Below are 11,722 nucleotides of genomic sequence, written 5' to 3'. Positions count from 1 at the left end.
ATTTATTCTCCACTAAATTCATTGTTATAATAATGTAACTCAAGGCATCTACCAGCAGGGGCTGTAACTTGAACATGCTAACCTTGGATATCTAATAAGAGTAGTTTGTCTAAGATTGAGACCTCTCTGATAAATGCATACTAGCATTTATTTAATAATTAATTATAATATTTAGATTTTAGTTGTGAAACTTTAGGCTTAACATATCAAAAATATTAATGCAAATTTCATGTTTTTTAACAGTAATTTTACAGACATGATGCAATACGTAGTAGGGTAATATGAGAGAAAATGCCCCACTTAAGAGCAAAGTGCATTTACTTTTAAAAATTAACATATTTAAATATACATTTAACATGGGGAGGGGCATCAGACTCCAATGTTGAATGACTAAATAAAACTTAAAATTCATAGACTACACAGTTGAGTACACGGTGCATAGTGTAGTGTATTTGGGACACAACTCAAGTCTTTGATACTTGTTAACAGACAGAACCAACTGTTTATTGCGCATCATTTCCTTACAAAACAAAAAGAGAGAATGTTGCAATAACTGCTGTTACAATAACAGTTGCAGAGAAAATCAACAGAAAGACAAAATTATGTGCTATGACAGAACTGTGAAAATAAAGGAAATTTCACTACCTTAAGCAAAAAAACACAAAGATTTAAAAACGTTAAATTTAGTGGTCAACTTAGATAAAGTTTCTTTGTTAATTTTAGGAAAATGAAGAGAACCGTATAAAAAAAAAAAAAAAAAAAATATCGTTCTAAAACAGTCAATGCAGAAATAGTCGTTGTTTCAATTCCTAGATATTAATTTCCTAATAAGGCACAATTTCAATAGGAAGAGGTAGAAATCTTGCAGTGAATTTGGCCTGACATAAAGAGCACATTTTTAAAGGTAAACTGCTAGAAGTCATCAACAATATTACATTTTATGATTGTTTAACACTTCAAAACTCAGGTGCTTAAAGTTTACAAAAATAAGGCTTATCATCCACACAAAGCCTATTGTCTGTCACAAATACAAATTAAAGCACGTGTTTACAGTAGTTTATCATTTCATACCTCCCAACATCAGTATAACTATCTATCCCAGCCTCGGTAAGACTAACAGCCTCACCATCCTCAGTTAATAAAGCCATTTGGCAATAGATTTAGTGCATACTTTTCAGCAAATGTGATGTAAGGCAACGCTGTGTTTTTAAGGAATTACTTCATTGTGGTAATGCATTTGGCACACAGAGTCTGTTCACTTTCTGTTGTTTAAATATGTTATGGAAACAAACATACCTTTAAGGAGTTATGGTAAAGCTTAATGTGATTGTGTATTAAGCAACTTCTATGTTTCAGTGATGTAAAAATGGCAGCTGGTGTAGAATATATTTGTCAGAATCAAATTTGGGGGAGCAAAAAAAAAAAAAAAAGTGCAAAGAATGTTTGCACTCAGGGTTAAGTTTAGCATTCGCATCCAAACTAAATAAAAAATAAATACCTTTTTCAAACTTGAAAATGCACACTTGCAAAGCACACCAAGTGTCAATCCCAGGTCACAATTTAAACTCTTATGGAAAAGGAAAAAACAGTGTGGAGCGTATGAATGCGTCCACACAGATGAGCCTTTTGAGACGTGTTAAAATCCCCTCAGTACGCTGGAGGCTGATAGGCGCTCTCTCCCGCAGAGGCGGGGGTGAACGGGGACTGCTGGTAACTGTCTGGAGCGCCGGCATAGGCGGAGGGGTACGGGGACGTGTGGTCACTGACGGGATCGTTGTAGCCTAGGCCAGCATCGCCCAACCCTTGGCGGTACCGTTGAAACGCGAACACAGTAAGCAGTCCCTTGAGAAAGAAAGATAATTTTGTTTCAGTTAATGAAATGTACAATGAGGCCATCGGGCAGCAACAAAGACCCTGAAACACCAAGCGCATGGTTAACCGGCCCGGTGTGTGTTCCACACAAGCATCAACTTTCCGGTCTCTCTCTCTTGAATCCAACCCGAAAGTGACTTAGGGCCCTGTTTTAACGATGTAAGCGCATGGTCTAGAGCGCACGGCGCAATGCACTTAGGTTGTGTCCGAATCCACTTTTGCTAGTTTAACGATGGGACAAATGGTCGGCGCTCCCGGTGCATGGTCTCATCTCCCATTCCCTTTAAAAGCCAGTTGCGCTCACGCCATGGCGGATTCCCTATTTACATGGAGGAATTTGCAAGCGGAAAGACGCTTCCATAGCGAGGAAACGGATCTGCTCGTGCGCGAGATAAAAGAGCGCAGACCATCTACGGGACAAGCCGGATTCCACCATATCTTTATGTACACTATAATAATCTTTTACATTGTTATCCTTTTATTTTATTTTTAATATTTGGCATGTTTGTGTGCTGTTACAAGTCCCTGTGTGTGTAATAAGCAGAGTGTACGCGCGTTGTGGACCTGCTTATAGGCGCACATTACTAATGCGCTCTTTAAATAACAAAGAAAAATACTGCGCCATTGACTTAAAGACCAGGTTTCGGTCGGTCAGTGGCTCAGTCTATTTGTCTATAGGACGTGAAAATGAAAACTGCATCGAGCAAAAAACACTTGCGTTGGGTGTATGATAGGGCCTCTAAACTGCAATTCATCGACTGGCCGCTAGAGACAGGCTCCAAAAGAGAGTCAATCCCATAAACTCCCCATGTTAAAACTTGTTTACAGCCTGGTGCAAAAAAAAAAAAAAAAAAAAATTGGACGCAGTGTGCGTGACGTCACCCGTAGTGTTTCTGAAGAGCATTTTTGAAGGCCAAAGTGGGCGGAGCCGGCCGTCGCCATCTTGGCAGCGCATCACTCCTGGATAAACCGAAAATGAGCAAAGAGGCGGATTAGCTGAGGTGACGTAACGCTAAAGAGGCGGATTAGCTGAGGTGACGTAACGCTAAAGAGGCGGATTAGCTGAGGTGACGTAACGCTAAAGAGGCGGATTAGCTGAGGTGACGTAACGCTAAAGAGGCGGATTAGCTGAGGTGACGTAACGCTAAAGAGGCGGATTAGCTGAGGTGCCGTAACGCTAGAGGCGGATTAGCTGAGGTGACGTAACGGGTGACGTAACGCTAAAGAGGCGGTAGCTGAGGTGACGTAACGCTAAAGAGGCGGATTAGCTAAGGTGCCGTAACGCTAGAGGCGGATTATCTGAGGTGACGTAACGCTAAAGAGGCGGATTAGCTGAGGAGACGTAACGCTAGAGAGGCGGATTAGCTGAGGTGCCGTAACGCTAGAGGCGGATTATCTGAGGTGACGTAACACTAGAGGCGGATTAGCTGAGGAGACGTAACGCTAGAGGCGGATTATCTGAGGTGACGTAACGCTAGAGGCGGATTAGCTGAGGAGACGTAACGCTAAAGAGGCGGATTAGCTGAGGTGACGTAACGCTAAAGAGGCGGATTAGCTGAGGAGACGTAACGCTAGAGAGGCGGATTAGCTGAGGTGCCGTAACGCTAGAGGCGGATTATCTGAGGTGCCGTAACACTAGAGGCGGATTAGCTGAGGAGACGTAACGCTAGAGGCGGATTATCTGAGGTGACGTAACGCTAGAGGCGGATTAGCTAAGGAGACGTAACGCTAAAGAGCGTTACGTAACGCTACGTAACGCTAAAGAGGCGGATTAGCTGAGGTGACGTAACGCTAAAGAGGCGGATTAGCTGAGGCGACCTAACGCTAAAGAGGCAGATTAGCTGAGGCGACGTAACGCTAAAGAGGCGGATTAGCTGAGGTGACGGTGACGCTAACAGGCAAACGACTAGTAGTGACATCAGCGGCAATCCACCTGTCACTCAAGTGGCCATGCCCTAATTATGCACAACTTTAAGGCTCAATATAATTTAAGTGGATGAGTTGTAAAAAAAAAAAAAATAAAAAAAAAATTCACCCCCTTAGCAAAATTAGCTATTGAGACCAAAACCAATTTTTGTACCAGGCTGTAAACATATATTTTTTCATATATTTAACGTTCGCTTGATGTGTCGCAGCCTTAATAGAGTGAGATGTGCTCTGCTCACCCAGCTGGCCGTGGAGAAGAAGGAGAAGGCCACCACAGCTCGAGCTGCATCACCTGGGACGCCTGTTTTCACACTTTTAGACCACTGGTTGGCCAGGACGCAGAAACACACAAACCACAGGAACGTCCACACGGCTGATGAGAAACCGGAGAGAAACTTTATTAGTCATTTCTACCAAAAAAATTCAATTCTGTAATCAATTACTCACCCTCATGTCATTCCAAACACAAAAGACTTTCATTAATCTTCAAACCATACAGCAAATGAAGATATTTTAGGCGATATCTATGATATTTAAGGTATGCTCTTAAGCGTTGATCCTAAAAAGTCAAGTGATGAAGTCAAATAAACACCCACATTTTCATATCTTTTCGCACGACTTGGAATGAACCACTCGATTCATATGGATTCGTTTTCCGAGAACTTCAAAGTTTTGGTTGGATAGACTTTCAATCGAGGGACAGAAACCTTTCACGTTTCATTAAAAAAAAATCTTAATTTGTGTCTCCAAGACAAAGTCTTGATAGGTTTGGAACGACATGATTCAAATAAAACCCGAAATTAAACCTGTTCATCGTATAAATCGATCACATCTCTCCACAAGACTTGGATTAAACCACTTGATTCATATGGATTAGTCTGAGAACACCTTTATGAATCTTCAAAGTTTTAAGTGTGTGGATTTTCAATGGAGGGACAGAAACCTCTCAGATTTCATTAAAAATATCTTAATTTGTGTTTCGACGACACACAAAATTCTCCTGTGTTTGATCCCACATGAGGGTCAGTAAATTAATTTAAATGTTTGGGTAACTATCCCTTTAAGAACAAGCGCACACAAGGAACAGAAATACGGCTATTATGACATTAAATCAGTTGTTTTGCTGCAAGCAATCTGGAGGAAAAATAATGTGTGCCGCTACGCATCTATCTGAGTCCGACAAAGGGCTATTTGGACATACACTACCAGTCAAAAGTTTTGGATCGGTAAGATTTTTAATGTTTTTAAAAGAAGTCTCTTCTGCTCACCAAGGCTGCATTTATTTGATAAAAAAAAAAAGAAATATTGTTAAATATTAAAATAACTTTTCTATTGGAATATATTGTAAAATGTGATCAAATCTGAATTTTCAGCATCATTACTCTATAATATGTAACATTACTATTATAATATGATGATTTGATGATCAGAAAACATTTATTATTATCAGCAGTGTGTTGAAAACAGTTCATATGTAACATGACACTGTGATACATTTTATTTTCTCAAGATTCGCTCAGGAATAGAAAGTTCAAAAGAACATAATTTAGTGTGTAATGCGTTTAATGTGACAATATCTTTCTAAATCGGATAAATGCAGTACTTTTGAACTTTCTATTCATCAAAGAATCCTGAAATAAAAAATGTTAATCAGTTTTCTGGACTGGAGTAATGATGCTGAAAATTCAGCTTTGATCACAGGGATGAATTTCACTTTACTATATATATATATATATATATATATATATATATTCACATGGAAAACAGCCATTTTAAATTGTAATAATATTTCACAATATTAACGTTTTCTTTTTTTCGAATAAACGCAGCCTTGGTGAGCAGAAGAGACTTCTTTTAAAAACATTAAAAATCGTAGTGTACACAGGATTACTTGAGCTCTGTTGTCTTCATCAAGTTAAACTTCTCTTAACTTTGGCGTGTCGCCCACATCTAGTGGCAGTGTGAACTGGGTTTTCAAGCTCACTTGGTTTTATATCGAAGCAAATATGTGGCTCTTGGACACCGATCATAAAAAAGAAAACCCTGTACTACTTCTTACCAGAGAACACAAGATCAACCAAGACAATGTATTTCCTCTCTTTGGCATTGCTTATCTGGTGGAAGAGGGCATCCAGAATAATAAAGATAACACAGGCCAGGAAAGCTAAAATCCCGACACCAATTCCATAGCTGCAAGCACTGTCACTCCCATTGAACATGCATTTAGCGTCTCCTTCATGCGACTCATTGATGTAGCCTTCAGAAAGGATGGTAGCGAACACCACTATGGCGAAGAGCTGCGGGGGAAAGAAGAAGAGGCATTAAGGACAACGTCAAATCAGGCACACCAAACACACTGCTATTGAGAGATCACAGAAGTTCACAGAGAACAACACTGTGTCTGTGTGAAGGAGTGGCGGTCTCACAAGATGTTTACTTTGGTTATAAAAAAAAAGAAAAAAAAAAGTAGTAGTAGTCAAACAAACAGTAAAGCACACAATAGAGTATCTTACCATACAGCAAAGCAGAAGTAGGCCAGTAATGCCGGCATTTGGGCATCTACACGTTTTAAATCTTTCTGCCTAAAGATTTAACTTTTAAAATGTTTAAAATGCGAAATATTTTATTCAACAAGGATCGATGCATTAAATTGATCAAAAGTGACAGTCAAGGGTTTTATATATATATAAAATTATTATATTTCATATAAATGCTGTTCTTTCAACTTTGTTCATCAAATAATTCTGCATAAAATGTATCATGGTTTCCACATTGATAATAATAAGAAATGTTTCTTGAGCAGCAAATCAACATATTAAAATGAATTCTCGGATCATGAAGACTGAAGTAATGATGCTGGAAATTCAGCTTTGATCACAGGAATAAATTACAGTTTACTATGACATAGAAAACAGATTGTCTATGTTAAATTGTAATAATATTACAGTTTTTACTGTATTTTTGATCAAATAAATGCAGAAGAGAATTAAAAAAAAATCGTACAGACCCCAAATTAGGGTAGTTTGGTAAAAGTCCCTGACTAATAATTACGGCGAGTTGAGCACTGCGAATGCAACCAAGAAAACGTTCCTATGGGAACCATTAGTTCTCGGGGAACCACCCAGGTGGCCAGTTCCTATAACTAAGTTCCTATAACTACCCGGTGCGAAAGCCCCTAAAATTCAAAAACAAAATTGAAAATGCACTGACATTCATCATGCACTTTAAAGTGTGGCTAAACTGTCACAATACTATTGGGGACCACTGTAAGATGTAGGCTAATGTACAGTATAGCTGTGATCAGTGTTGGATACTTTACTCCCAAAAAGTAATTAATAACTAGCTACTAATTACATTTTCAAAAGTGCAATTAGATTACTGTACTTATTACTCTCTCTATAATGTATTGCATTGCTTATTACTAATTACTTTCTAAATCCCACATCAACCTCTCAACCAGTTGAACAATACGGATTTAGGATAGACATGAAACTACTCTTTTATTTCTTTCAAATAATATAAATTGCTCCTGAACTGACCAGAGTGTGTTACGAGAGAAGGTTAGGCTACATTAAAAGCATACATTTTAACATTGAATTTTGATGCTAAATCCACTATAAACCCACAGTATGTAGGCCATAATCCACTAGATTTGCTGTACTTTAATGAAATGAAATCTAAGTTAACTGGAATACAAACTACAGAAATATCAAGGGTAATCCCTATGGAGGTAGATTTGTGTCTTTATTATTCAATCAAAAAAAAGGTTGCTTCAATCAAAAAATATATTTTCAATCAAAAAAACCCGTTTCAATCAAAGAAAAAAAGTGTTTGAATGCAAAAATATATTTGAGACTCAAAAAAATGCATTTGAACACTATTTTTTTTTGCTTGAAAATGTTTTTTTTGATAGAAGTGAAGGTTTTTTTGTTTGAAGCAACTTTTTTGATTGAAGTATTGTTGTTTTGTGTTTGGGCCATATTATGGGTAGGACATTTGTGTCTTTATAATTCAATCAAAAAAGAAGTTGCTTCAAACAAACAAAACATATTTTCAATAAAAAAATCACTTCAATCAAAAAATAAACCTTTTCAATCATAGAAAAAATGTTTTTGAATGCAAAAAAATATTTGAGATTCAAAAAATTGCACTTGAACACTTTTTTTTTGATTGAAAATGTTTTCTTTGATTGAAGTAATCTTTTTTGTGTTTGGACCATGTTATGGGTAGGACATTTGTGTCTTAATTATTCAATCCCAAAAAAGTTGCTTCAATCAAAAAAAAAACATTTTCAATCAAAAAAAAATAATTTCAATCAAAGAAAAAACTGTTTAAATGCAAAAAAAAAAAAAATCATTTGAAGTGTTTTTTTTTTATTGAACTTTCTTTTTTTTTGAATGAAGTGAAAAAAGTTTTGAAGTCGTTTTTTTTTTAAATCATTTTGACACAAACGTACCGCAGTGGGGGCGGGTGCTTCCCCATTGGTCAGACATGCTTGAGTGACAAGTGTCTACACCAACGACGTCTTTCTGACAAGCAAGTCATGGTCGCCACTCGCCAGCGAGCCAGGAAGCAGTGGTGGAGTTGTTGGTAAGTAGATAAAACCGTATTAAAATGATTGGTGTCACGTTATTAGCCTACTCTGTTTGATATTTCGATTAAACATACAGCTTGCTAACTTAGCTCACGTTGACTAATTTGTGTGATGGTGTTAGATATCTGACGCCTCATATTGTCAGGCAGGCTAGCAGGGTGCGCTAACGGCTAATTGAATTGTTTATTTCACTTAAGTAACGTTACAGAGGCTTGCTATGTGCTAGTGCTATATTGTGTTATAATACGTAACGTCATTAGTGGTCAAACAACAGTCCACAGGCCAACTGTTGCCCACAGCGCTGCCTGTTTAGCAGCAACAGGTCATGCAGAGCCTGAGTCTATCTTCTCACACAGCCCACAGGATTACAGCTATTTGACCGTCCCGCTCTCTCTCTCGCTCACGGGTAGTGGTCTCCCCACCATCACAGTCAAATGCTCGCAGACACAGAGGCAGATGCTGTTATTTTGAGAGCGGGGCTTACATATGCCGTCCCGTACGGAAAATAATGTTGCATACCACCGGTAACATGAATATATATTCCGTTGCTCGGTGCGCAAACTAGCTGTGTCAGGCATTATTTATAAGTAGCCTAATGTCCTGCACAACTCCACATGGAAAACTGGCAGTTCAATGAAGTGATGCTTATTGTCTGACATAGTGTACAAGTAGTTACTAGCTTAAAGTATTGTGCCAATAATGATCCTTCTGGTAACACCATCACACAAATTAGTCAACGTGAGCTAAGTTAGCAAGCTGTATGTTTAATCGAAATATCAAACAGAGTAGGCTAATAACGTGACACCAATCATTTTAATACGGTTTTATCTACTTACCAACAACTCCACCACTGCTTCCTGGCTCGCTGGCGAGTGGCGACCATGACTTGCTTGTCAGAAAGACGTCGTTGGTGTAGACACTTGTCACTCAAGCATGTCTGACCAATGGGGAAGCACCCGCCCCCACTGCGGTACGTTTGTGTCAAAATGATTTAAAAAAAAAACGACTTCAAAACTTTTTTCACTTCATTCAAAAAAAAAGAAAGTTCAATAAAAAAAAAACACTTCAAATGATTTTTTTTTTTTTTGCATTTAAACAGTTTTTTCTTTGATTGAAATTATTTTTTTTTGATTGAAAATGTTTTTTTTTTGATTGAAGCAACTTTTTTGGGATTGAATAATTAAGACACAAATGTCCTACCCATAACATGGTCCAAACACAAAAAAGATTACTTCAATCAAAGAAAACATTTTCAATCAAAAAAAAAGTGTTCAAGTGCAATTTTTTGAATCTCAAATATTTTTTTGCATTCAAAAACATTTTTTCTATGATTGAAAAGGTTTATTTTTTGATTGAAGTGATTTTTTTATTGAAAATATGTTTTGTTTGTTTGAAGCAACTTCTTTTTTGATTGAATTATAAAGACACAAATGTCCTACCCATAATATGGCCCAAACACAAAACAACAATACTTCAATCAAAAAAGTTGCTTCAAACAAAAAAACCTTCACTTCTATCAAAAAAAACATTTTCAAGCAAAAAAAAATAGTGTTCAAATGCATTTTTTTGAGTCTCAAATATATTTTTGCATTCAAACACTTTTTTTCTTTGATTGAAACGGTTTTTTTTGATTGAAAATATATTTTTTGATTGAAGCAACCTTTTTTTTGATTGAATAATAAAGACACAAATCTACCTCCATAAATCCCTTACTTAACTTTTTCAACGGAAAAGTAATCAACTACAGTTTAGATTAGGCTACTTAGTAGCACTGGTAGAAATGAATAAATAAGTGTGAAAGAAAGAAAGAAAGAAAGAAAGAAAGAAAGAAAGAAAGAAAGAAAGAAAGAAAGAAAGAAAGAAAGAAAGAAAGAAAGACACTAGCTGTATAAAAGTATGCTAAGTATTAAAACGAGCTCGAGCTAGAGCTAATGTTGACATGACATCTCGATAATTGTATCCGTGTTGTTGTCGAGTCACATGACAAGGCAAACAACAACAACAAACTCTCAAACTGCTGCCATATGGTCAGTGCTTTGCAACTTATGACAGCACTAGTATTTTGTTTTGCGAACGAACACTGTTAAACTACATCACAGTTTGAGGCCAGCAGTGGTAAATATGACAAACTTTCACACAGCAGAAGCACTAGCTCGATTAGCTAACGATGACTCTGGTCTCACCCAACTGAGCAGCCTGGCGATAGTCTGCGGTTGCTTTAGAAAGCTCCACAAATCAAAGGCCCCACCGGCCAGCGATGCCCCGTAAGCACTCGAGTCCATGCCCGCTTTACTGAGACTCTAGCCCGTCTTTATTGCTGACAGATTCGGCAAACTGTCCAGCGTGATGATAAAATTACTTTCACACTTGTTTCCTGAAAGCAGCGCACCGCCCTTCAAGGAAGTACACGTCACGTCAATGCGAACTTTCCCACAGGCAGCCAGTCAGTTATTATAGTATTAAAACCGCATCTATCTATCTATCTATCTATCTATCTATCTATCTATCTATCTGTCTATCTACACTCTAAAAAATGCTGGGTTGTTTTAACCCAAGTTTGGGTCAAATATGGACAAACCCAGCCGGTGGGTTAAATTTCTATATCTACTTATATTGGCTATATAGCACTTTTAGCCTTGTGAAGTAAAAAAAAAAAAAAACTGTTAAAAAAGTCACGTGACACAGTCTTTTTCAAATTCAATTAATTTGTCTAGGTTTAAGGTCTGTAAGAGGACAAACTTAGATTACTAGAACCATTGGTAATATATATATTTTTTTTCCGACCTGCAATGAACAAATGTCATTTCCACCACATCTCAATATATACAGCTGTTATTTAATAATATAATAACTTATGCCACTCAAGAATTGTCTAAGATCATTTTTTGTAACTAGTTTTACCAGTAAAAAATTTGACCAAAGAACATAAAAGTGCCATAGTCTAAGAATCACCCATATATATCAGCTATTTGACATATGGCATGAACAGCTTAAATATTAATGAGTAGCCTACTGTAGGAGTTCTGCTGTTTGTTAGGGCGTAGGCCTGATGTTTCATCACTCTACACACACACACACAATGATTGCCCTCTATCGTTTACACAGCTAGCTCTCTGTGATCTAACTGAGGAAGTATTGTTTGAAGGACCACGTGGACTCACGTGGTCTGTAGTCACTCATTCACAGACACATTTATCATACTTTACAATGTTCACTTTAAACACCATAAGACTTTTTATTTATTAGTTTGTTTCTCTTTTTAATTAATCTTTCAAAACACTGCACTGGATGTATAAGTAACGGTGAACATAGTCCCCTAGATGGCGCTAT

General features: G+C 37.3%; 1 protein-coding gene across 1 annotated transcript; it reads right to left on the bottom strand.

Moving 5' to 3' along the window:
• Positions 1-471: 471 nt before the first annotated feature.
• Positions 472-10,996, bottom strand: syngr2a (synaptogyrin 2a). The gene is made up of 4 exons (XM_084417914.1): positions 10,576-10,996; positions 5,858-6,095; positions 4,038-4,171; positions 472-1,842 (listed from the first exon to the last, which is right to left on the bottom strand). The coding sequence occupies exons 1-4, from the start codon at positions 10,672-10,674 to the stop codon at positions 1,648-1,650; spliced, it is 666 nt and encodes a 221-aa protein (XP_084274040.1). The 5' UTR covers positions 10,675-10,996; the 3' UTR covers positions 472-1,647.
• Positions 10,997-11,722: the final 726 nt, after the last annotated feature.

Source organism: Rutilus rutilus (genome assembly GCF_951802725.1).
Source record: "Rutilus rutilus genome assembly, chromosome: 1".
NCBI classification, from domain to species: domain Eukaryota; kingdom Metazoa; phylum Chordata; class Actinopteri; order Cypriniformes; family Leuciscidae; genus Rutilus; species Rutilus rutilus.
The sequence above is the reverse complement of the archived record's forward strand: the minus strand, read 5'-3'. Positions and strand labels throughout refer to the sequence as shown.

Bases quoted from the DNA above. Each gene is read 5' to 3' on its own strand.
- syngr2a (XM_084417914.1), bottom strand. From the start codon at position 10,674: ATGGACTCGAGTGCTTACGGGGCATCGCTGGCCGGTGGGGCCTTTGAT. The intron at 4,172-5,857 runs GTAAGAAGTAGT...GTTTCTCATCAG, and splicing joins GGTTGATCTTGTGTTCTCTG to CCGTGTGGACGTTCCTGTGG. The intron at 1,843-4,037 runs GTGAGCAGAGCA...TTCTTTCTCAAG, and splicing joins TCTTCTCCACGGCCAGCTGG to GGACTGCTTACTGTGTTCGC.